This window comes from Cicer arietinum, chromosome 8 (assembly GCF_000331145.2).
Source record: "Cicer arietinum cultivar CDC Frontier isolate Library 1 chromosome 8, Cicar.CDCFrontier_v2.0, whole genome shotgun sequence".
Classification (NCBI taxonomy): domain Eukaryota; kingdom Viridiplantae; phylum Streptophyta; class Magnoliopsida; order Fabales; family Fabaceae; genus Cicer; species Cicer arietinum.
The window spans coordinates 27894364-27921706 of NC_021167.2; the positions used below are offsets into that span (position 1 = coordinate 27894364).

Consider the following 27343-nt stretch of genomic DNA (forward strand, 5'->3'; position numbering starts at 1 on the left):
CCCTCATATTCTTTAGTTAATCTTCATTTGCCTCATTTTGTTAAAAGAAAAAATCAATAAAAACCAAAGGAGAACATTTATTGGTTTCTAATATAACAATTGAAAATATACCACAATAACATAATAAGACGGAGATGGTATTTCTCATGAGTTTTGCTATTTTTTTCTTAGATTTTGTTTTCTTTTTCTCTTTTTAGAATTTGAGTCTTCGTTCATAAATTTTCATTAAAATTATTTTTAGTATATAATAAAATAATTCAAAAAAAACATTTAAAAGCACATGTATTCCTTTTTATATATAAATTTTAATGTGAAAAAGTTAAATATTTAATTGTTTGACGTTAATATTACATCAATATTATATCACCAATCTATTTAAATAAATGTATGGATAAAATTTAATTATCTGAAAAAATACATTTGTAAGTAATTAAAAATTGAAAATTAACTAATTGTTGAAATATTTAAAAGGACAGTTTGAAATGACACTCATACACAGTCCGAAAAGACCAGTCTTCACACTTTTTTTATTCAAGTCATGTAGCGTGGTGTCTTTTCCAAACGCGAATCCTCTCACTTTCTTTTCTTCATTATTTTATTTATTTCTTCGCTTTTAAATAAACACATTCATTGCTTCTCTTCTCACTCTACTCATGCATTCTCTTATTTAGTTTCCAATTTCCACTTTTCATTTTTGCATTTCGGTTAGAAGTTTGTTATGGCGGACCAATCGGTGAATCTTCCGTCATCAGTAGAGAATCTTATAAACCAAATCCGCGAACAACAATCGCAACCACCGCTCGACTCATCAATTCGACGAAACTTAGCTGAGCTCGGAGAACAAAAAGCTCTTCAAATTCTTTATTATATCTCTACACAACCAATTAAGCGTTCTCTTAATGCATTTACCGTATATATGATTAACCAACATCGGTCTCCTCCGTCACCGTCACGTCCTTCTTCGTCACAGTCACAGTCACAGTCACAGTCACAGTCACGTCCTTATTCCTTACAGTCACAGTTACTGTCACATTTACAGTCACGTCCTTCTCCGTTACCGTTACGGTCACAGTCACTTCCGTCTTCGTCTACAGCTCCTCCACCGCATTCCGATGTTCTCACGGCGTTAGGAGAGTTAGAGTTTCGAAAGTCATTTCTGCTGATGAGTTATGCTGGACGGTAACAGTTTTAAACTCTTCAATTTTTTTTTGTACTGTTTTTTTTTTTTTGCTACTAGAGTTGAGATAGTAGTATAAACTTTGTTTTGTTTATTTAAATTTGTAATAATAGTTACTAGCTTCTCATTTGTATCTAATTTAATTTTATTTTATTTACATCTCTGATAATTTGTGGTTTCGGTTTTTTGATTGTATTGTTACAGTGAGAATATTGAAAATGTTGTAACGGCTGAATATGTTAGAAGCTTGAAAGAGTTGACGATGAAAAATTTTGAGAAAGAAATTTGGGAAACTGTGGGACAGAAATACATTGAACGACCTACTGATCGTCTAGTGGTAAAAATTATCTTATGAACACTGATTCATTTTTTGTTAAACAGATTTTAAAGACAGTTCAAAACTTCAACGATGACAATGATAGATGTTGTTTTAGGGAAGTAAAAATTCACAATTCTCCTCCTTTTCAAGACTGAGAAAGTGATTTGATTGATGTTTGTTTAATAAAAACAAGGGAAAACAATTACGTGTTTCTCGAAATTGAACTCGTTGAATGGAGATCAAATAGGTCACCGTTTCAACAGTAAGAACAGGTCGTGAACTTCTATTATGGGAAGGAGCGTTGCAGATCATTATTAGAGTTTTGGGTGCTTTTTAAACACCGGACCACAGTGGACTGTATGTTGTATGTTATATAGATCCACCAAAATACTCGTCTTATTATTATTATGGTATTTTGAGAGTTTGTCTTCGAAATTATAATGTTGATAGTCTCTAATAGTATAGTTAAGTTGATCGGGTTTTAAGTTTTGATTTATATTACTCCCTCCGTCTTACAGTGAATGTTACTTTTACAAAAAAAATTTGTCTCAAAATAAACGTCATTCATAATTTTCAATGGAATTTTAATTTACTTTTCCCTATACTTTCCTTCAATGATTAATATATACACACAATTTCCTAAACATTACCGTACTTTGCATTGCATTGATAATAGTGAAAAACCGGCCAAAAATTAAGATGGGTAGTTTGGTAAAATGACTTTTCTTTTTTCTCTAATTATTGCATTTCTTAATATGGTTGAAAAACTTTAAACACACTTAATGCTAGATTTCAACCTGTGGCGGTTTCCTATACAATTTTGATAAGCTACTGTTAACTATTTTGCGGTCGTTAGTATGAACTTTGTTTTTTTTCTGCAGTATCTTGATTGGGATTCTGGCAGGACACATATATACCAGTGCTTTGTTTCTCCAAATGGGAGTTTAAGGTTCAAGGTTTGTATGCCTTTCTCCTACTTTGGATTTGTGTACCGTGAAATTTGTGTTTGTGATTGTAAGTTGTTCTGTTTCGCTATTCAATGGCTATGATGCTATGAAGATTTCAATTTGTATAGATTAGAATTACTAATTAATAATTAGTTTAACAATAATAATTAAAGCATTAGAATTATTGTCCTGAATCAACAAACTTTGTTCAGATTTTTATATGGTCGATATTTTATTTGCTTATTCAACTGTCTATTTCTATGCCAAATATGTTTATTTTATTGCCTCTTAGTTTGAATTATTTTCAGGGCCCTATTTTACAACACACGCGAACACACCTGCAGAAATCACTAGGTGATGACAATGTTTTGCTTGTAAAATTTGCTGAGGATCAGTATGCAAGGAAATCAGAGACCAGTGCTCAAAAAGCTGCCAAGCACTATGAGAAGTTTGGAAAAGAAGGGCTCCGTGTTGGTCTTCGTTTGTATCGCTTTTTTGGTAATAATCCTATTACTTGCTAGTTTTAATTTGTTTCTTAGGCCTTTTTAGGGTTTCTATGATCTTGAATCCAGGTAAAATGTCATCCAATTAAGATGAAATAATTTGGGGAATTTGCATTTTCATTTAGTATGTGCAACTTATGATCTAGGCTGAAAGTTTACAACCCATCCCATCTGCTTTTTTATCTGTTTTCCTCCCATGTTTTGTGAATCATTATATTCTGCCCATTTCTCTGCAGTCTTTCACTTGCATACTATATTGTTTATCTCATTCTGAAATTTACTTGCTCAATAATGTTCTTTAATTATATTTCATCCTTATAATCATATATATTGAGTTAATTTGTATGGAAGCTACAATTCTATTGTGTTTTTTATATATAGGTTACCATTATTGTAATGCCCCAATTTTAACAGTGAGAGTGTAGAAACAATCAAATCAAAAGGCAGAGGAGACACAAAAGATAGCTTCAAACAAATTCGCACAATCTAAAACAATGAAGGAATGAGTTGCCCCTGAATCAAAAAGTGTAGTTAGGGTTTTACCTGCAATCTCGCAGTCCTCTTGAATCAAGTTGTTAAATTGGTTCTCTGCTTCAGCACTCATACAATAAACACGACCCTTAGCAGTAGGACGAGTTTCCCTTGTCGCGTTCACAACTGACTCCACCTTTGTAGCCTTGCAGTCCATTGCAAAATGTATGTCCTAGCTTCTTGCAGTTGTAACTGGTAGGGCCCTTAAACCTGCAATCAGTAGCATAATGTCCCTTTTCCACTTAAATCAGTAATTATTTGGTGCCATAGGACCACTTCCTGATCCTGAGTTCTGATTTCATGAGCGGTTTCTAGCCCCTGTTGTTGTTATGTGGCCTGTTATAAGGCTTAGCCAATTGCTTCCCTTTGTTGTTTTGATTATTCGAGCGACTCGGCCCCCCAGAGTTAAAGTTCCTTCCTCGATTAGCCCTCTTGTTGCTCATATGTTCAACCTCCCTGTATTTCTCCACCAAAGCTTGGAAACGTTGTATTCCCACTGGCAAAACAGAATCCTGAATCTCATATTTCAGTCCGTCTTGAAAACGGTGACACATGGACTGTTCATCAACCTCTTCCCTGAAATGCCTATAGAGTGACTTGAACTTAGCCGCATACTCACCGACAGTCATATTTCCCTGATGAAGCTTAATTGCTTAAGAAAATTGCCTCCCAACCTAGTCTTGGTGCTCATTGGGAAGTTTTTGTTCAAGAACTTCCTCTTGAACGACGTCCAACTCACTTCCTCATGAGTTGACTCTATCATAAGCCACGTACTTTTCCACCAATACTCAACATCTCCCAACAACAGATACGTAGCATAATTGACCTTCACCTCCACTTGACAATTAATCATTCCAAATATTTTCTCCACCTCTTGGAGCCACTCATCAACTTTATGGACTCACGGCACCCCTGAAATTCGGAGAATTGTGACGGCGAAAATCTTCCAACTCTGCAGCACGTATCTCTCTTTCTCCAGATCCCAAAGATTCTTCGCAGCAATCTGTGCCGCAACAAAAGTAGCCATGTTATTCATAATCTCAGCTATTTGATGATCCCAATTACTGTTAGTTCCGGAAGCAGTTTTTTTCCTTCTTGGAGACATTCTTTCCTACAAAACCAACATAAAGTAGAAATCTCAGTACCAGCTTAAAAGAATCCCAATAAAACAACTTTAAGCTACCCTCACCTCTTCAATACACTGCAAATAACAAGCACCAACCGACAGATTCTAACAACTTACCTTGGCACATGATCAAATAGTGATTCCCAACCTACAAGTTGATCTAAGATCCAATCGCGCTCTGATACCACAATGTAACGTCCCGATTTTTAGTGAGCGTATTTTCTTTTAAAATGCATAAAATATAAATAAAATGCTTTTCTCGTAAAATTCGTATGAATATTTATTTTATAATACTCCGGGGTGATGAGATCAGACTAGCCTCCGCGTGTGCCTCGAAGTCAACTGTCAAAGTAGATAATAGGTACAGTAATCCAAAAGTGTAATAAATACATCAAACCTCAAAAAATGGCACAACGCCCTATACACGTAACCTGATCTGATCATAACTAAAGACTACAGTAGTAACGATGGCCCCCACCCACACTCACTACAAGTAATCTCTTATGCAATATCCTCCTAATCACCTTGTCTTCCATGTTTCATTTTTTTTTTTGGAATTCTTGAAGCAGCACTTCTGCGGAGGTGTCTTCTGAGAATACCCAGGGTATGAACGGTGCGAGTCTAATATCATAGTCTTGGAGTATTTTCAAATGTATATGTTTCAAACTACTTTTCCGTTGGGCACTTATTGTATTTGTTCTCTTTTTCTTTGCTTACGAGACTTTATTGGTTTTGTGTAAGCTTTTAAAAAAGATATTCACAGGAATTTTATGAGAAAGGCGTTTTATTTAAATTTTATTCGAGAAAGTCTTTTAAAAGAAAATACGTCGTCGCTATTAAAAATTGGGGCACTACAATTATGTCTTTGATAATATTATTCTATTAAATGTAATTATAGGTTCTGCAGGATTGCTTGGACTTTCTCGAGTTAATTTTTATGACATAAAGAATATGCCTGGCTTCCCTTCTCTCAACCTTGCGTTACTTTTGGGTCATTTCAGTCATTGGCTGCGAAAAGCATTCTTAAATCATTACATTGTTATGTGTCTGATGCTGTCTTTGGAGTTGTTTAAGAAACCACTAGTGGCTTATGTGTGTTTTAAAATTTTCTACTGATTGAACAGTTTTCAAAGTTGGTGGAAAGGAAGAGAAGAAGAAGGATCCAACAACTTCATCAGTCAAATGTTATTTTGTTAGGACAGAATCATCTTGTTCTACAGATGAGAGGGAATCATACATTTTGTCAAATAGGACAATGTTTGAATCCAGATCTTTATTTATGCATGCACACATGTTACCCAATATTGACAAGTATATGGCTAGGTAGGATATTTGTTGATACTTGATACTATCTTTTAGAGTTTCATTTTGTTTTCCTTCATCCACTTTCTCAAAATGGATTTGATTCCATGTACTAACCTCATAGTAAATCAGGTTCTCTCTCATTCTGTCAAAGACCTATAAGCTTAATGTTGACTGGACAACTGTGAGCGTCAAAACAATACCAGATGTCTGTTGTCAGGTATAGTCAATATTTAAGTCACCTTAAAAGGTTCTATAATTTATTGTCATGCTTGCAGCATATTATTTTGTTGTGTTATGATTTCTTTTTGCTGGTTTAGGATGAACATGGCAATACTGTATATCATAATGAGAAACGATGTATTCTCACAGACGGAACTGGATTCATCTCAGAAGATTTGGCAGTACTCTGCCCTAACAATGTGTTAAAAGGAAGTAACTTGAAGAATACACATATAAAGGTCTCTTTTCTTTCAATTATTCCCGTTATATTTTTATTCAGCTTACTATGTTCGTCAGTCAATCACAATGTGCTAAAATTCCACTCAAAGAAAAATTGTATTATGAATCACTTATTACTTGTTTCATCATTGCCTATTTAGCTTCGTTTCATCATAACCACTCACTGGCTTCCTTTACTCATCATAACCATTGTCACTGGCATCCTTTTCTTTTTCTATCTGAAAAGGTTTTCTTGATTCTCATGTCGATACTACTTTTTTGCAAGGATAAAGCTTGAGCTATGCCTTTTAGTTTGCTTTTTATTCATGATGTCTTCTTTTTCCTAATGATTTTAATGTGGTTCACAGAATATTAGTGGAAAATTATGGTTTAACATAAGTTGAGAAATGGCCAAGAAGGGTTTTGAATGGCTGCTCTCTACTATGTTTCTTTGTGTACATATGTCATTAAATATAATAAATTCTTTATGAGGGCAGTATGTTTTCCAATGGAATGATCAGCGGGAGAAACAAAAAATGAAGAAAAAATTTTCTAACTATACATACTGTTCTTTTTATATTTTCGATAATTATTTCAAAAAAAAAATTATCTGTTTCCTGGTCTCTCTTATTCAGCCCCTGCTTTTGTTTTTATATTTCTCTCAATAACTTCAATTTAATCTCGTGTCCTCAGATATATTTCAATAAATGTTAAGTTCTAATTCCTTTTTTATTGATTCTGCGCTATAACTGCCTTCAGGAAATTTCCAATCTGGTTAAACTTGAGGATATGAGTAAGGCTATGGGAGAAGCAGCACTGAGCAAACATCAGCCAGTAGATGCCTTGTTTTTCTTTTGCCAGTTTCATATTTCAGTGACATCTTTTATGTGCATGCATTTGTAATATGCATGGACATGACATTACTATAATATAACTTATCCTTTTTCTTCCTCCTATTAAGCCACTGCTGATTCAGTGCCGTCTCTTTCACATGGGTTGTGCAATGAAGGGTACTCTATTGGTTAACAAAAAGGTATTCTTTTACAGATTCTATTGGTCATGGAAATTGATATATATGTATATATATATATATATATATATATATATATATACATACAACAACATAATGCACATCGGTCTTATAGCTGTCTGGTAGAATTTTCTTTTAAGTTTGGGTGTTACCTCTGTATTACAAAGAATACCTACAACCTTCATCCATTGATAGAGTTGATAATTCCGGAATGTTAATGCTTTTTTGTTGACAACCTTCTTTTGGAATGGTTTGTATTTTTTATTCATCTCTTTTTAGCTATGCTGCTTTTGACTTAACACTGAATCTTTGAATCTTGAAGCTTTCTCCCAGTACGATACAGGTGCGGCCTTCAATGATTAAAGTTATGACTGACCCGAGCCTTTCAAATATTCAAAGCTTAAATTCGATGGAGGTAGTAAATACCAGGTATTTCGCCATTTCATTTTAACTACTAGGGTGTTAGTTGGGGAGAATGTATTGATAATTCTTGTTGACATGATGAATTATATTATGCCTATTTTTAAATATTGAAAGGTAGAGACATAACTTTGTTTGTCTATATTTACGTAACACATCATAATATATGTATATGAGCCTGCTATGCTATTCTCAATGATTTTATTTTAAAAGCTTAGGTTAGCCTGCTATTCTCAACGATTTTATTTTAAAAGATTCGGTTGATAAGATATCTGTCCAAATACCTAATTTAATTGATACAACAAATCTGCCATCCAAAAATGATATGCTCTATCAAGAATAATTCGCGATGGATCACATTAGTTTTGTGCTAGACTAACAGGTAGATACCATAAGTTAGACATACACATACATTTTTGGGATTCACCGTGCAGAGACAAATGGCATGTGTTCCTAGTCTGGTGTACAACTGACATGGTTTACTCCATGTAAGCAGGAATCATTTAAGAATAAAATGTAACAAAGGCTCTTATATTGATTTATTTTTTTATCAACAACCACCATAACATGTTCATATTAGGTGGGGTCTGCAAGCAACATTGTTTTGTTTTTGTCATCTGGAGGAAAACTAATGGTGGTTACAGTTCATTTATTTCTTTTAGTAATATACATTAGCGTTGATATTGATATGCTGATTCTAAGTTGATTAACCAACTTGCTTAATGCTTAAAGTTGTTTGAAGCTAGACTAACCTTTTGCATTCATGAATGCAAAATGTTTTTTCTTGTATTGTCTGAAAAACAAACTAATCCGATGCCTCCATGTTTCAGCCACAAACCAAATAGAGCATATTTATCTAAATATTTGATCGCACTTCTAAGCTATGGAAGAGTTCCAAATGAATTCTTCATGGATGTACTTAAGAGTAATTTAGAAGATGCAGGCCATATCTATACCAATAAGCGTGCTGCACTCAGAGGTAATTTTCTTACATACTTCTAGTTACCAAATACCAATATGTCCATTTGTCATATTTAACATAAGCTGCTGTTTATTGGGATTTGAATTTAATTGTTCTAATGCCTAAAATTCGTTAGAGTCCCCCGTAACAGTGGTTTTCAAACTTGATGCACTTGCAGCATCTCTCAACTATGCCGAGATGGATGACTTCAATGCTGCAGGAATGATTTTATGTGGGATTCCCCTTGATGAACCATTTCTGCAGCATTATCTGTCTAAACTTGTAAAATTGGAAAAGAACAAGCTTAGAACCGGTAAACTATATGTAGAAGATTGTTTCTATCTAATGGGGACTGTTGATCCTACCGAAGGCCATTGCCTAGAAGCGAATCAAGTTTGCATTATTCAGTAAGCATTAATATCCCCTCCGCACTCTCTCTTCCACCTACACTTGCTCATCCCCTCATACACTTTCATGCCTTTTTCAGCTGGCCCATTTCCCTTCCTTTACCCTCTTCTTTATTCTTGCTTGATTATGAGCCTATCAAATATTGATAAGCCAATATAAAACAAAATGCTATGACTATATGCAACCATGTGTACTAATTAGTTTGTACTATGAGAATGTTGTTTGAAATTTAAACTATGAGGCCTGTGTTGACTGTTTTTTTTTTTTGCAGTGAAAATGGCCAAATTACAGGGGATGTCCTGGTGTATCGAAATCCAGGTTTACATTTTGGGGACATCCACATAATGCAGGCCACGTATGTGGAAGGATTAGAATCTTATGTTGGCCATGGCAAATATGCAATTTTTTTCCCTTGTGTCGGACCTCGCTCAGTAGCAGATGAAATTGCTGGAGGTGACTTTGATGGTGACATGTACTGGGTTTCAAAGAATCCTCAGGTTTCACTTTCAATTTCAGTTCTAAGCCTTCCTTGTGTTTTTACTAGATCTATTCATTTATATTTAAGTTGTGATTTACTTGATCTTTTTGTTTGCTAGGGCTAAAATAAAATTTGGACCTCCAGTGTTTTCGCTGTTCGATTTTTTATGGTAGTTAAAAAATTTGCTTTGACAGACTACATTGGTGCTATTACTCAATTAGGGCTTTTTGTTATTCATACAATCGTATAAATCTTCTCTCCCTATGCAACCCTAATTTTCAACTTGCTGCAATGAAATGCAAGAAGACTCATGAGAGTATTAAAACAGACTCACTCACTCATAAAGAGTAGGAAGTTATCTTTGGATTATAAAACTGTTCTCGAATCGGAAGCTCCAAAGGAAAACTGATTATTATCGCCAACATCTGTTCACCAAGAAATCTCAAATTGAGTACTATGCTATGTTGGCTAAAGTTGGAGGTCAATATTACATAGTGTACAACAAATCTGTGGTTGTTTAATGATGTTTGCCCGTTTTTGTTGGTTAATTAAGACAATGTTAGAAGGAAATTTGATGTTAAAAAAAAATGTACATTCAAGTAATGTTTTGAAATCTTGATAACAACGTTTTTCATTCACTGATTTTTGCTCCTTGTGCTACTATAAACAATAATTTTAATAGGGTTGTTTATATTTTTCTCATATTTATTAAATTACACATTATATTATCATCTTATTCAATAATCTTGTTCCAGCCTTTCTAAATTCTCTTTTAAATGTGTAATATATTGAATTGAATACGGTCATCAAACCTGATTTGTTTAATTTTATATACTTGTGTTGGAAAAAAGGACATATTGACTGTATCTTTTCCACCAATCTTCACAAAACTATTGCTCAGATGTTTCTTGTCCATGTATTTTTCGATTACGTTGAATGTTGATATTCTTGTCTGATGTTTGTTTAGGAAGTACTTAAAGCTTGAATTCGTCATTAAAAGTTTTTTTTATTAACCGTTTATATTTTGAAATGTTTCAGTTGTTGGAATGCTTCAGAAAGAGCGACCCTTGGATGGAAAGTCCACCATGTAATCCTGTTATATTGAGTTCTAGTGTTATTAAGCCTAGTGAGGAAGAACTTTTTAAACTATATCTGCAAACTCGGTTCCAATCAAGGTGGGTGTTACGACGTTCATGTGACTTTGAAATGTATATAGGGTAGTATCAAGCAATGCAAACTTGCTGTTTATTAAATAGAAGAATTGCCATCTTGCTTTCCTGAAGTAGAAGTTTGTGCATAATAGTTAGGCCTGTATATGTCTTAAGATATATTTATTCTGTTTGTAGCCTGAAAACCTTATAATGTTAACGGTGTTTGTGTAACTCTAATAGAAAACATTTTTCTCCTTTTACCAGTAGCGCAATTGGTATTGCAGCTGATAGTTGGATGGCACTCATGGATCGTCTTTTGACATTAAGAAATGACATAACTAAAGAAAAAGAGGTGCTGCAAGTGAAGGAAAATATACTTAAATTAATAGATATATACTATGAGGCATTAGATGCTCCTAAGAAAGGTGGAGGAAAGGTTAGTTCTGTTTTTCTTCCATTGACAAATGTTAGTAGTAGGGATCGAACTCTATATCTCTTTGGGTGTGTCCTAACTCAAACCACTGGACTAACCTTTTAAGGCGTCCCTATACATTACCAGACATTGTGTTTTGCGTGAAATCTATATGCAGCTAAACATGTTGTTCCTTTTTTCCTCGAGTCTTTAAAATACATTTAGGTTATATTCCTTAGGAGGAAAAAAGTGCTTTTGTGGACCTATGCCAGTTCCTCAAATTATATCGAGAAAAATTTCCTCAAATTATATCGAGAAAAATTTAACGTGTCAACTCTTTGGGATGTAGATGATGCCAGTTATTGACAAACATAAAATGCTTGCAAGAGTTGAAATTGTAATAGTCATAAACTTGATGGAGCTTAGCCTAGGTTTTGTCATAGAAAATATTTATCTAGGATTAATTTTCTTTGGTCATGTGATATAATGGATCTTGACTGTGGGCAATACCAAGATTAGTTTATTACATTAATACATGTCAAATTACCATGATGAACTTTGTCTAATTTGAGTAAATCTTAGTAGTGCACAATTTTGAGTACCAATTTTTCTAACTTAACCTTCAACAACAGATCCAAGTTCCAGAAGATTTGACTGTAGAATTGTTCCCGCACTACATGGAAAGGGACGGCAAATCATTCACTTCAACCTCTATATTAGGTTTAATATACGACGAGGTTTGTAGATGGCAAACTAGTGATATGTCTGGAACAAGTGAGTACTCCATCACAGTCATCTTATGCTGATTATCGATTTTACGCTTTCATTAGCTAACAGCTTCAAGTGTTTATTCTTACCTTTTTCTTCTTATCCATTTACCATCAGAAATTAGAAAACTTCCATGTTTGGATGTTGAAATACCCATGCACTGTGTGGAAAAGTGGGAAACACTGTATAAGGAGTATAGGACGGATATGTCTTTTGCATGTCAATCTAACTCAAAAGAAGAGGCTGCTGAAGTCATTAAGAAATATAAGCAGGTATATTTTTTTTCTTCAGTTTTTCTTACTCTAGAAGTTCCCGTTTTTCTGAGGTGCTGATTGGTGTCTCTTTCAGAAATTTGATGTTGCTGCTAACATAGAGGATTGTTCGAAGAATGTTACTGATATTTATCACGAGGCTTTGGCCGTGTATCATGTTACTTATGATTATGCCATTCAATGGAATGATGTCGCTAAATGCGCCTTTGCATGGAAGGTTGCTGGTCCAGCTCTCACAAATTATTGTGCAGAAAATCAAAGTCATAGTAAATGTTTGCCGTGTAGTTCATCTGTGTTACGTGAAATTTTTGGATCATGAAATACTTTAACTCATGTTGGCTGTATATGTCCACGTATCCTAACCTTTTATGAATATTTTTGGTTAATTAAATCAGTTTACATGTATCAAAGTGCTTTGTTCGGACCAACTGATAAGTAGAGGAATTCTCTATGTAGAAAAACAGTGATGTGACATAGAGATCAAGGTGGCTTTGCAGTATGGCACGCCATATGAAAAACAAAAAATATTTACATGGCCCAAAAGTAAAAAATAGGAGTGGAAAAAAAAAACTTGCTAATACTAGTATTTTCTAACTTCATTAAGTGCATATACTCGGTTGTCTTTGGCACACTATGAATAAAAACGTGCCAGAACTTTCAAAACAATGGTATATTACTATTTTTTATTGACTTAGATTATGATAATTTAATAATTGCTTTTACAGGTAATTTTTTCCTCAAAACCACATCACACAAAATTCAAAACTCAAACTAGTCAATACAATATCGAACACAACTTTAGCCGCACCAATTCAAACATCTTTAAGCCTCCAATTCAAACATTTTTTCAGTATAACATAATAATGAAGAAATAAGATAAATTATAGTGATAAACTTGGTTTGAAAAAATTGCTAGTGGACGACTAACACATCCTCCATTACAGCCGTAAGCCAAAAATTGAAGTCACAAAGACCCTCAAAAAGCTAGCCTAATAGAAGAAACCAAGGACCTTGCCACCAACATTCTTTCTCCTAGCCTCTTCATGATCCATAATACCAGCAGAGGTAGTCAAAACAATATACCCAAACTGCATATTTTTTAATTATAAAAAGGTCAGAAATTACAAAATAAACTGCATGTATGCACATGAGCAGAGCAACTAATCACATAAAGTTCAACGCATGATCTTTATGATAGCATGCTTAGGACAACAGCACTAGAAATAAATCATCAACCTTAGTACACAGGCAACCAAACCGTTAAACTCTTGACCAATCTACTCAACTCATATATAAGAATCACAATGAAGGCCATAACTAATCATTGAAAACTGAGAAAACAAGGAGTATCAATAATCCTTAAAAATCTCAATTATCATCAAATTTAGTCATTTTGCTAATGGCGTGTTTGGATCTATGTCAAGTATGATTTCCTTATGTTGCTATGGTTGTTCAACTTGGTGACAACCCACCAAACAAATGCTAACATTTTTAGAGACACATTTACAATTCAACAAAAACTAATTTAAAATCTTTTAAGAACAAATTGATAATTTTCATGTCAAAAGTACAAAATAGGTATTTGTGTTTTTCTTTTTCCTCAAAGGACCTAACATCAGATTAAGAAAATTAACAAAAGAAACAAGCCAACTTTTTATATGAAGAATCATAATTATTGAAAGTAAATTCTAAAAATTCATGCAAATATGCACTAGACCAAGAAATAAAATTAGGATTTCAAGAGTAACCTGTCTGGAAGGAAGAAGTCTGGCAGTCCAACCTTCAATCTCTTTGACACCAACATCAAAACGGGGACTAATAACACCACACTTATTCAGCCTACCATTTAATTCAACAACAATCTTACCAGCTCTATGGTCATCAACATACTCAAATTCTCCAATGTATCCTATAAGTCATCAACCACACAAAATATAACAAATCAAAACCCTAAAAAAATTGCATTATACAACATTCAAAGACAAAATCAATCATAATTAAAAAATACCATGCTTCTGCATAACCATAAGGAATTTGATGATGACTTTGGATGATGGTCTAATCATGACTTGGCGCTTTCCTCTTTTCTCAGCATTGTACATGCTCTTTAGAGCATCATTCAGCACACTCACTCTCACCATGGTTGCTGAAACACAAAATTCAATAAAATAAAATAAAAAATCAATTATAGCACAACCGAAACCCTAAACTATCTATCACACTAAACTAAATATCGCTCAAACAGAAGAACAGAGAGATCGCAGGAACATGCCTCAAATAATTTGAAATCGCAAGCCGAAAACAAAATGCTGCTGTTAAAAGTTAGGGTTTGTAATATATACAAAACAATACCAAATCGTCTTTATTCTTTTAAATTAGTTAACAAGCCATTTTAAGTTTTTTTTCTTTTTTTTTTTACAAATATCCTATTTTAAAAAACATAGATTTTTAAATAAATAAAATTAATTTTACTACCTACATTCCCTATTTTACTACTCACACCTCATATATTTTTTTTTAAAAAATAAAATACCAAAAACCTATTTTTTATTTGTGTGGTTCTTTAAACTAAGTAAACTCTCAAAACTCAAATCACTTAAGTATTGTTAAATTGACATAACATTTATATAGGTGTATGTGAAATATAGTTCTGTAGTATTTGTATCTACTTAAAAATACGTGAACTCAAATACACGTAAATTGTATTTGTATATCATCTATAATTTCTTAAATTGAATTCTACCTAAAAACAAGGATACGTCATTTAGATTTGCGTACATTTTATCATTTACAACATATGCGAACTCAAGATATAATTTAGTATAGCATAGTTGTTACTCAATTTACGTGAATGATTATTATTTCTAGTAAGAGTGTTGGTACTAAAAAAAATATATAGCATAGTTGTCTTCAAAACTAAAATGGTGATGTGACATGATTTTGAGGAAAATCTTATAGATATATGATTGAATGTGTAAAATTAATTAAATTTTATAAAAAGCAAATATTTATGTTAAAAAAAGTAACAAAATAAATAATTATCAATTGTGATAAATTTATGAATATCAAATTATTGTAGTGGGTGTGAGTTATGAGATGAGTGATAAAAATTAAAGTTTACAATTAAGGAAATCACACTCTAAGTATTTTAATTTTATGAAAAATTTATGGAATGTGGTTAGTAAAATAGGAGACGTGGCTAGTAAAATTTTAAAAAATAAATATTTTGAATGTTAATTGTTTATTTATTTATATATTTTGGTAATTGATTATCCGGCCCAAATAAAAGAAAACCCGGCCCAAATCCAATATTCACGAGTCTCACAAAATCAGGCTTCGCTCATTTCTCAATTCTCACAAAAACCCTAAATACGCAGCACCCACTTCAGCCGTGCCGTCTCTCTCCCTCCGTCGGCGTTCTACCATTCATATCCACCATGGTCATGGTAAGTTCATCAAGTTGCAATTTATAAATTAATTCAAATTATTTCCTTAATTATTAAATAATTCATCTACTTTCATATATGAGACTAAATTATTTTATTTATTATTATTTCATATATGATGATAGTGATATTAGTTTATGTGTTTGAATTTAGGAATTAGATTGTCCAGCCAGTGTCAGAAAGCAATTGGCAAAGCTGTTTGCAGAATCTTTGAAAGCAATTGTGCCTAGTGAACCAGATGTTGTGCCCTTAATTGATGCTTGTGTTGCAAAATCTGGTGTAAAACATGCTGATTATCAATGGTAAATTCAGATATTTGAAATGGATTTTGTGTTTTAGTTGCTTTTGTGTATTGGCAAAAGAAGTTTGTGAAATAACTATTTTGAGCTAATGATATTTTATTTATTTATTTGGTTGCAGTAATAATGCAATGAGTCTCTGGGCTAAGATTAAAGGGAAGCAAACAGAATTCAAAAATCCCCGTGCTGTTGGAGAGGTATTGGGTCCGTTTGTTATAGATTTAAAAAAAGTGATTTTAGCATCATATTTCTAAAAATGATTTTTATTCGAACTTACATAAAAAATAGTAGAAGTTATTTTGGACTCATTTGTAATAGATTAAGAAAAATAGTTTTGACATTCAATAACTTTACATTCTTTGTTAGAGATTTTAACAGGATAAAAATCACATTTTTTTTAAAAAAAAAGGTATCTCTTAAAGATGATTTTTATGAAAAACTTACCATTTTGGAACTAGATTTTGTTTTGTTAATGTCTAATTTAAATGTGTGTGTTTTTGTTTGTGTAGGGCATCGTGAAAAATCTCCCTCCATCAGAAATGGTAGAGTCATGCTCTGTTGCTGGTCCTGGATTTGTGAATATTGTCTTATCAAAGAAGTGGATGGCACAGGTGATTATTTACATTTCTATTTGTTGTTTTAAATTAGAAATAGTATGTATTTTGGGTATGTGTGTCCTCAAATTTCTAGGCTAGTATATGAAAGCATAAGAATTGTAGTGTGTCCTAGCGTGTGTTGTTTGGATTATGAACTTAACAAAATAAATTCCTCCTGCAGAGCTTACAGAGGATGCTTACCGATGGTATTGATTCCTGGGCACCTCGACTTCCAGTCAAGAGGGTTATGGTTGACTTTTCCTCACCTAATATAGCAAAAGAAATGCATGTTGGTCACTTGAGGTCAACCATTATTGGAGACACGTTGTCCCGAATGTTTGAATTTTGTCAGGTGGAATCCCTTATCCGCCGAAATCATATTGGTGACTGGGGCACTCAGGTAAATTTAACCTTTAAGCTAACTATGGTACTTTGTGCTCAGTGTTTGAATATAGTTTATGTCAACTGAGGTTGAATTTTATGATATTTGTTGTGGCTACTAGATCATTGCTATACACTGTCAAAGCTAGGTTCTCTTCATTCATAAACATTTGTCTATGGGCAATGGTTTTCTTCATTCATAACCTTATGTCTTTGGGTGATTTCTTTGCAATAATCATTTAACTTTTAGTTGTGTTTGGGACCAATGACTGAAGTAAGCAGGTTATTTTAACTGCTTTCATGATCAAGAACTTACATGACGTTGGGTGCTGCTGCCCCTTCTTATTTTGTTAAGTTCTTGATAATTATGTTTTTTCTCTCACTAAAAATCAAGTATTGCTCTCCCTGGAAAGAATTAAATATGCAATATATAAAAGATAAATTATTGAATGGTTGTTTGATCACAACTAGTAGTCACAATTTCAAAATTAGAAGTCGCACGTAAAGGAATATAATTTGTAGATGTCTTCAACTTTTTGGATATAAATTGACATAGTTTGTGTAGTCTTCACTTTTTTGCTTAGTAATGATTATTTTAGTATTTTATCACTTATACAATCTAATATATATATTTTTTCCCAACAAATCAAATTTTTTTGGATCCGCCCCTCTCAATAGCATGAAGCCGTTCCTCTATATTTAATGAAGTCGTGAAACCTTTTACAATTACGATGCTGCTAAATCTGCCCATAAAGAAAATTATTTCAGTTGCCACCAAATAAACAAATTTTACTAATGACATATTTGCTCTAGTTATAGAGCTTTCTATTATGTTTGCTCGAGCAAATATGTCATTACATAACATTGTTTATTTGGTGCCATTTGAAATAGTTCAATATCTAAACAATTTTCTATATGGGCAAATGTAGCAACATCTTAATCGTAAAAATTTACTCGTCTTCATTTAATTTGGAGTAATGCAATTTATGTTTATGATCATGAATTTTCTATTATATTGGTCAAAAAAAGAACTTTCTATCATGAAGAATCTCAGTTTGGCATTGGAGCATATGGTTGAAAGTACATGCCTTGATTTTGCAGTTTGGGATGCTGATTGCATACCTCTTTGAGAAATATCCAGACACAGATGAGGTTAATGAATCCAGTATTGGAGATCTACAGGTGAGAAACCATATGGGAATGAACTCTTATACCAGTTTTCTTATGTATGTGTTTGTTTTATTCATATGTTTTGTTGGTATTTTTAGTTCCGATTTGATTGACACTGTTTGTAGTTTACTAGCTGCATGCTTATTGTCATTGAATTAAATGTAAGTAAAAACTAAGCGTTTACATTCCAAGATACCTAGAAATTAATTTTCTGTAACTATCATGAAACCTACATAGATAATATAAGCTGATACTTTTTCATAAAACAGCCAACAGCCTTGAAAAGATAAGTAATTGATTTTCTTTGCAGGTATTGCTGTTTGAAATCAGTTCAACACTTCCATTGCCACTTTTTTTAATTAGAACGATGTCAAGGTGTGAATTCAAAAATAGTTGTTTGGGCTTATGTTTAACTATGGAAACTAGTAATTAGTATCATACTCTGTTAATTTGTATAAATGAATAATCAATTCTTGAAATGGTAATGTTTATTGGTATTTTGTGATAATGTTTTATGTTCTAATTGTTATTACTAGTTTCACTGGAAAGTTATTCTAGTTATTCTGAAACTATTAGAGTTGGTGCATTTTTAGGCGTTCTATAAGGCCTCGAAATTGAGGTTTGATAGTGATCCTGAATTTAAGCTCAATGCACAGCAGTCAGTGGTCAAGCTACAGGTAAATTTTACCTCTTTCTTTTCTCTCTCTCTCTCTCACCCCCTATTTGCGAGATCATGGGGATATGGTTAACATTGTTTGTGTGCCTATTTTTTTTTTTCAGAGAGGGGATCCCAAGTATCGTGAGGCATGGCAGCAAATTTGCAATATTAGTAGGACTGAGTTTAACAAGGTCTATGAACGCCTTAAAATTCGTTTGGAGGAAATGGTTAGGGTTCTCTTTCCTTTCTTTACATTTAGTGTAGAACCTCTTAATTTGTTGTGTATCTTGTGCTTTATAAATGTTAGGTTTTGTAGAATTTCTGTCTGTTGGTGTGGCTTTTATTGAGTATATGTTGTTGCTTAGACTCTGTTTTAGCGTGACATACCATATTCTATCTGTTGTAGCCACAAGTTTGGCTGATTTCCTGAGTTATCACTAGGAAACTGTGATATCCAGCTCATTCATAAGCTTGTTTGTTTTTTTTTTGTTGGAATTATTTTCTCAGTTCAACAGACTGAAATAATTATGACTCCTTTATTTGTTTGATTTCCTGCATATAGTTGTAGCAACCATTATGGTTTATCAGATTAAAAGGCATTGTTAATGCATACAGTGTAGAAATTGATCAAAATGTCTTTGAATTTGTGTTGCTGTGATTACATATTTTTATTTTATTTGATAATAGTGAACATGTTTTACGTTGTTCTGATTGGTGATGTATTTGGTCACAGCCAGAGAGTTTCTTTAATCCATATATCCCTCAAGTCTTGGAGAAAATGGAGAAATTAGGACTGGTTGAAGACAGTGATGGTGCACGTGTGATATTCGTGGAGGGTGTAGACATACCACTAATTGCTGTGAAAAGAGATGGTGGCTACAATTACTTTTCAACCGATCTAGCATCACTATGGTCAGTTTAGTTTTAGTTTTTTTGGATATCTTCTCAAAGTTCGTTTTGTGACCACCATGAATATTTGAATTCTGTTACCAATTAGTCAAATTAGTTTATCTTGAATGTCACTGTGGTATGACCTTTGGTGGTTTGAGCATTGAAGGATGTACTAATAAGAAGAGTATGAGAGTAGGTTAGGTGAAGGGTATTCTGATAGTTAGGCTTGGATGTAAAAGACAGAATAAATGTATCATTAATTATCAACAAGAATTTAGATTTAAATGGTTTCCTATAAGACATGTTTTTTGATTGGGTAGTGTTTGATTCGTGTAACCGACCTCAGGTAGTAGGATAAAGGCTTTTATGATTGTTTCTATATATAGACAGTTTTTTGTTTAAAATTTGGTATGTGTTTCTATTTGTCTGCATTTCTATGAGTATGGAACAGGTAATTGTGGAAAATAAACTGTTTTGGTTATCTGAGCCACTTGATCCTTGTAGGTATCGTCTGAATGTTGAAAAGCTTGAGTGGAATATATATGTTACAGATGTTGGCCAGTGGCAACATTTTGACATGGTTTTTAAGGTATGTCCCAATTGATTGATATATTGTTAGAGCTACTGCCTAATATTCCAATGAGTTCAAATGTCTGACATCCCTGTTGATTTTTCTATCAGGCCTTCAGGCGGGCAGGGTGGCTTCCAAAGGATGAAAATGAATTACCAATATGCACTCATGTAGGTTTTGGTCTTGTTCTTGGCGATGATGGAAAGCGATTCCGGAGTCGCAGCAGTGAGACTGTTCGATTGGTTGATTTACTTGATGAAGCTAAAAAGCGCTGTAAAGATGCTCTTCTTGAACGCGGTAAAGTACCAGTTGCCTATTGCAATATTTATTTCTTCCTTTGTGCTTGCCAGAATCTAAGAAATGAAGTGTCTGATATTATGCATTAGACAATTAACCTTCTAAATCCAATGTTCATTTAGATAACGCTAAAGATTGGACTGAGGAAGAGGTTGAGAAAACATCAGAGGCAATTGGTTATGGAGCTGTTAAGTAAGCTCTTTGTCTCAATAAAATATTTTATCATATGTAAAGTATAACCAAACCAACATGCTTTCATGCAATAATATGTAGTTAGCTGAATTATAGGTATACTTTATTGTGCTAAATTGGAACCAGCTATATTGTCTTCCAATCTCCTGTTTACTGAATTTTAAAAGTTTATGCTGCTTTACATTCTGTATTAGTATTCTGAATCTAGTTCTTATATACTAACTTGTTTGCAGATATGCTGACTTGAAGATCAATAGATTAACAAATTACACTTTCAACTTTGATCAGATGCTTAATGATAAGGTGCATTTTTACTGTTTTCAAATACTTGTCAAGTCACTGTAAAAAAGCCTGTAGATTTTAAAAACCATTGTTGATGCCCCCAGACCTGTCATGCTCCCCCCTCTTAGAAATATTTTGAAGTCTAAAGCTAAATAATTTCTGCTCCTTTCTATTAACCTTTGTTGTCAGAACTGCTTAAATGCAACTTTTAACAATTGTTGAGCCCAGTCTTCATTCCCCACGAAACTGACTAATCTAAATTTGTATTAATGTCTCACCTTTTTAAGCTTTTTGTCCAACAGGGAAATACTGCTGTTTATTTGCAGTATGCACATGCTAGGATTTGTTCCATTATCAGGAAATCTGGTAAAGACATTGAAGAACTAAAAAAGGTCAGTTTTTCTAATTTCCATGATAATGACAGTAGATTTGTTGACAAAAGTAATGTAATTGCTTTTTTTTTTATCACAAGTTTAATTCTACAATGTTAAACATGTATGTATCTTTTGTAGGTTTTATACTAGAGTAGACCATGGTTGACTTGATATTAGTCAATTAAGCACTCATCTATTGTGATTGTAATATGATTTTTGTTTATACTTGTATGATAATAGTTTACTATGGCAGCTAAAATCAACCTATGCAAATTTTATGTCATTAATAACTTTGGTTTAACAACTTGTGACAGAATGGGAATTTGGTGTTGGATCATGAGGACGAGCGTACATTGGGTCTTCATCTACTACAATTTACTGAGGTATAGTGAAATATTTTTTCTGAGATTTATAACTGTTTAACATTGTTAATCGGTTACTCTTCTTTGACTAAAAAGCTTTGAGGCAATCATGACTTAAACAACTAAACAGTGATATATATTATTTTACAATCCCAAAAATATGTGCACTTACATAATTTTCTTTTTGTTTTTTGAATCCTTCAGGTTTTTGTGGAGTCATGCTCGAATTTATTACCAAGCGTGTTGTGTGAATACCTATATAATTTATCCGAAATCTTCACAAAGAAGTTTTATTCTAACTGTCAGGTATACTACTACCATTGATATAAATTTTTTCTGTATTAATTTGAAGGACTTCCAATTCCTATTAGCTGTGTATTAATTTTAATGCCTTTACCAGGTCGTTGGGTCTCCCGAGGAAACCAGTAGATTGTTGTTATGTGAAGCAACACTTGTTGTGATGAGAAAGTGTTTCTATCTCCTTGGAATTGAACCAGTTTATAAGTTATGACCCATCTGAATGGGAATTCAAGAGCAAGATGTTTGGAATAGACTTATTTATTTTTAGTGCACAGAAGTGTAGGAAACTTCCAATATGAAATTTATTGCAAGAACCACTCTGTTTTGTTCTTTTTTTTTTTTTTTGCATTTTAAGGTGAAAGCTGAAAAGTAGTAGACTTAAGATCCTTCATATCAAATTTACTTACAAGTCCCTTAAAATTTTCAGTTTGGTGTGATGAAACGATTTTTTCAATCATTTAACAGAAAGTAAGTTTTTTTAACTTGTTTTTGGACTAGGGGTGTTAATGTTATGGTTGTGTAATTTATTTACAGGAATGTAAGGGTTAATATTATAAATTATTGTGTTTGTTTCAAAGTTAGAATATGTTTTGGAACAAAGCATTCCCAATTACGAAGTAGCTTCTAGTTTTTTATGGTTTTAATTAATTTCAAGTAATAATTTAATCCTTATTTTTTTTATTAAATTATTTATTTAATAATATTTTTTATTTTTTAACAGAATTTTAGAAAATTCATTGTCATTTTCAAATAAAATAAAATAAATTAATTATTAATTTAAAAAAAGGCATATTAATCAAGTCTATTACTCAAATAGATTAAGATTAAGTTTCAACAACATTAAATCTATCAAATAAAAAACAAACACTTTAAGATTTAATCTCTAAATTATTAAGATAATATCTTCTTTTTATCAAGATGAATTTAAATGATTTTTGAAAAAACAAAAAGATAATTTTATTAATAAAGAAAGATAAATAATTGAATTGTTGAGAGATGTTTTATTTATTTTGGAAGGAATGAAGTGGTAAAAAAGGTTCCATGAATATGAGAATAAAATTGATGTCAGTATGTTACTATCTATATTTCTTACTTTATAAAACATTACAGAAATCTAATACTACATTTGGTCCTAAATAATGGAAATTATTTCTGTATACATTAGTTTCAATATAATATGTATATTTATGAGGTGGGACTCACATGAATCTGTATTGGAATCCTTTCACTAAAGATTACATTCTGATGAGATACTTGATTCACATGACCATATTGGAAATGTTTGGACTCATTCATTCATTTCACTTCACGGATCATATTTTATTAGTTTGTCCTTTGGGAGGCTAATCAATGCCTTTTTGTTGATTTTTCTTTCCTAAAGTTTGTGCTTAAAATTTATGTCCTTTTAAACGGCTTACAATTAGTCCAATAATAACAGTAATAACCAAACCGGCTAGACAACAAAGAAGATTCTAATTACATTAACGAAGTTCCAAATTTAGGACGGTCATTATTCAATTCAAGGGTAGGTTAATAGGTAATATCAAGCCAAAAGTTAAGTTCATATTATACTATATATATCTTCTTCAAATTCTAATATGGACCATAGTTTCCTGTAAATTATACTTAAAAAATGTTTAAAATTCCATTTAACACAAATGTCGTCTTTTAGTAATAGATTTTAATAATTTATGATTAAGATTGTGACTTAAATGATATATTCAATAAATAAGTGTCTTGTATTGAATTCACATCAATCAGATAATTTGTTTATCTATAAAGACATGGAAAGTCATAAATTATTTATTTTTGAAGAATATTATCGATCATCGTTAAAATTTACGATAATTTTTATATGTTTGTCAATGATATAATCCACTGCAGAATTCCCCTATATTTTCACAACAAATTATAATATTGACAGTTCATGATGAACTAGTACTTGAAAATGTTTCAAACTCTAATGTTCACATACGTTGTTTAAACTTAAACTATAATAATCATATTCATTTCCATGACTGAGATATTGACTTAAATAATATCAGTTCGATAAAAATAAATATGTCTCTCGTATTGAATTAACATCAATCAAATTATCAATTTATTCATAAAAACAAATAAAATCATCAACTATAACTTCTAAAAAATATATCAACGGTCGTTAAAATTTTCGATACCATTTATGAAATTCACCCACAATATACCTCACCATATTTTCACATTAAATTTTATCTATACACTTTTATGTAATGGGAAGTCCATGAACCAGTCTGCACCAACTATTCATATGTTCCAAGTAAGGATATATAACACTTTTTTATCTAAACTTTTGGATGCAAGTAATTCTCAAATAAACAATATGGCCAACTGTTTTCAAACTAGTATATACTATTAAATGGGGCCATAACCAACCAACCTTATTACATTAATTAACTTAATTGGAATAATATTTTCATCACACAAAAATAGGAAGCAGCTCACGGGCAACACCAAACAAACAACAAGAACAAATCGAAAATGACCAAGTATTTCTACAAGACAACAATGTTTTTATACACAAAACTTCAACTTATCATGTCCTGTGGTCTAGAATCACCCGTGAACTCTCACACTTCTGTCACTACTTTCACTTCTCCACCTAAAACAATTATCATAGCAAAATAGTACATGTATGTAGAAATTTTTTAATTTGGATTATGTGGATCAAGGTAAATCATACATAAAATATGTTTAATTCTTCAACAAATACAAACTTTGTTTTTAGAAATAAATGGTAATGATTATTTTTATTTTGACGTTTGAGATAATGACTTAATAATATCGGTTCGATAAAAATAAAAGAAAATAAATATGTTTCTTGTATTATATCGACGTCAATCATCACCGTATTATCCATCATGATGAGAATGGTCATGAACTATTATCTCTGAATAGTATCGTCGATTGTTCTGAGAATTTACGATGATTTTTAAGTATTGGTTCACAGGTGTTTTAATCTTGACCATTCATAATCTGATCAATGACTAAGATTCATTCATGTCACACTCTATCAATCATAACTAATATATTATTAAAAAAAAATTAACTTTATTCATACTTACTCTCAAAGTCACATATATGATTTATTGAAAAAAAAATTACTAACCATTTATAAAAATTAAAGTGTATATGTATATATACACACACACACACACCAGAGCACTAACTAATTTTTAACAGAACTTCAAGTTCCAAAACACCATTCTCCATCATTTTTCATTTCTCACAATTATCTGAATGAGAATGTCAAAATATGATTACATTTTCAGCATGTTGGTAGTTCTTATTCTTGTTGTGCAAAATCTTAAAACAATACAATGTCATACAAAGGGAATTAGACCAATAAGTTCTTCTTCAGGGAACAATACAACAAGAACAGAGTTAACAGAACAACAATTCATGAAATGGGTGAGTTTTGTTGGTGGTCTCAAACACACAGTTTTCAAGGCTGCAAAAAATAAGCTCTTTGCTTCTTACACTTTGCACGTTGATAAGGATCCTTCTATTGGAGATTTCACCACTATTCAAGAAGCCATTGATTCCCTTCCATCCATCAATCTTGTTAGAGTTGTCATCAAAGTTCATGCAGGTGTTTACATGTGAGTACTTTATCTTCACTTTGTTTCAGATTCCCTTCACTTTAGATTTTTCATCAGTTTGTTACATCTTTTTAAACAAAAAATAAGAATATGAAAATAATTTAAAACCCACTTTAAATAAGAAGCTATTTTAAGTAATTTCTTGTAAAAATTAGTTTTTTTTGAATAATTTGATGTTCTGTTTGTGTATGAAGCAAAAATATTGATATAGACACCAACATGACATAAACACTAACATATTAATATGAAAAAATGAATTAATTGTATGTAATTAATATATTAGTATCATGTGAGACATAGAGACACGGATTGAATCAGAAGTGTCGATGCTATTTATATTTATGTTAGACTTGGATTTTGGTGTTTGTTTGCATTTGGGGTCCTATCATGTTTTTTTTTAATCTACACTTACAATGATCATAGAAAAAGATTGTAGAAACAACTTTTGTTCTTCTTGTGTCTTTTTCTTACTATCATTCAAATTCTAAGAGAATTAGTCTTTCATTTAAAGAATAAGTTTTTTTGGATAAATCAAAATACTCCATTCTATGTGCTATTGCAGAGACTAATTCCTCGAAATAGTTGAGATTCATTTATAGGAAACTAAAGAAGATTTAGTTGTGTCCTTTATTATGTACCCTTCTTTGTGTTACATTTGAATTAAACTCTCTAATACCTTTATCATTGCATTTATTTGTGTGTGAAGGGAGAAAGTGAACATTCCTCCATTAAAATCATTCATAACCATAGAAGGAGATGATGCAGATACAACAATTGTTCAATGGGGTGACACTGCTCAAACACCTGGTCCAAAAGGGACTCCAATGGGAACACATGGTTCAGCAACTTTTGCAGTTAATTCACCTTATTTCATTGCTAAGAACATTACATTCCAAGTATGTAAACAATCCACTTTCTATGTTTCTACATAAACTTAGCTATGTGTGTGTGTGGTTTTACAATAAAATTGTTGAACATGAATTATAGTTCACTAATAAGTAGGCATGTCACTCGAGCAGGGTAATTTTGTAAACTAGACTATAGTATCTAAATGCAAGTTATAATTTGTAACCCTAAGCTTGAATTATAATATAAAAATACTATAGCCGCTTTGCAGTTGGAGATGTAACTACAATTGACCGAATTTCATGATCAAATCTCAATGTTTGTGAGGTTTCTGTTGGGTATGACTCATAGTTATAAGTAAGCTATGAATGGATCGCTCGAGCGGGGTAATTTGGCAAATTGGTTTGTAATACTTAAACATATGTTGTAGTAATATGTAACCCTAAGCTTGAATATAGAAAAATATTGCACTCGTTCTGTGGTCAGAGATATAGACACAATTGGTTGAATTCTACGATCAAATCTCGTGTGTTCTTTATTTGTGTTTTCTTTTGAATCGGGGATTGTTGTTCTAACAATTTTGTGTGTGAATGCAGAATACTTTTCCTGTTCCTGCACCAGGAGCAATGGGAAAACAGGCAGTGGCATTTAGAATATCAGCAGACACAGCATCATTTTTAGGATGCAAATTTTTAGGAGCACAAGATACACTTTATGATCATGTTGGTAGACATTACTATAAGGATTGTTACATTGAAGGTTCTGTTGATTTCATCTTTGGCAATGCTCTTTCC

General features: G+C 32.3%; 4 protein-coding genes across 4 annotated transcripts in view; 3 read left to right on the forward strand and 1 right to left on the reverse strand.

Moving 5' to 3' along the window:
- The first annotated feature begins 532 nt into the window (after positions 1–532).
- On the forward strand, positions 533–12656 carry LOC101511942 (probable RNA-dependent RNA polymerase 5). The gene is made up of 18 exons (XM_004512980.4): positions 533–1179; positions 1382–1514; positions 2378–2452; positions 2752–2941; positions 5728–5926; positions 6038–6125; positions 6226–6366; positions 7106–7180; positions 7308–7379; positions 7699–7805; positions 8627–8775; positions 8936–9164; positions 9437–9662; positions 10682–10818; positions 11059–11230; positions 11839–11980; positions 12092–12246; positions 12323–12656. Exons 1-18 carry the CDS (start codon positions 719–721, stop codon positions 12563–12565), a joined length of 2994 nt encoding a protein of 997 aa, XP_004513037.1. The 5' UTR covers positions 533–718; the 3' UTR covers positions 12566–12656.
- Positions 12657–13004: 348 nt separating this feature from the next.
- LOC101511620 (small ribosomal subunit protein uS8z/uS8w-like) lies at positions 13005–14676 on the reverse strand. Its single transcript, XM_004512979.4, has 4 exons — positions 14519–14676; positions 14255–14392; positions 13995–14155; positions 13005–13334 (listed from the first exon to the last, which is right to left on the reverse strand). Exons 2-4 carry the CDS (start codon positions 14385–14387, stop codon positions 13236–13238), a joined length of 393 nt encoding a protein of 130 aa, XP_004513036.1. The 5' UTR covers positions 14388–14392; positions 14519–14676; the 3' UTR covers positions 13005–13235.
- Positions 14677–15545: 869 nt separating this feature from the next.
- On the forward strand, positions 15546–22547 carry LOC101511299 (arginine--tRNA ligase, chloroplastic/mitochondrial-like). The gene is made up of 17 exons (XM_004512978.4): positions 15546–15692; positions 15846–15994; positions 16113–16188; positions 16501–16602; positions 16769–16987; positions 18070–18150; positions 18732–18815; positions 18919–19023; positions 19530–19708; positions 20192–20276; positions 20369–20555; positions 20678–20747; positions 20981–21050; positions 21332–21421; positions 21718–21786; positions 21970–22071; positions 22166–22547. The coding sequence occupies exons 1-17, from the start codon at positions 15684–15686 to the stop codon at positions 22274–22276; spliced, it is 1788 nt and encodes a 595-aa protein (XP_004513035.1). The 5' UTR covers positions 15546–15683; the 3' UTR covers positions 22277–22547.
- Positions 22548–25250: 2703 nt separating this feature from the next.
- The window catches only part of LOC101512275 (probable pectinesterase 53), a 4059-nt gene continuing 1966 nt past the window's right edge, over positions 25251–27343 (forward strand). Inside the window, exons 1-3 of the mRNA XM_004512981.4 lie at positions 25251–25703; positions 26410–26599; positions 27146–27342. Of these exons, the coding sequence (XP_004513038.1) occupies positions 25342–25703; positions 26410–26599; positions 27146–27342 (749 nt within the window). The 5' untranslated portion in view covers positions 25251–25341. The remainder of the gene's footprint in view (positions 25704–26409; positions 26600–27145; position 27343) is intronic.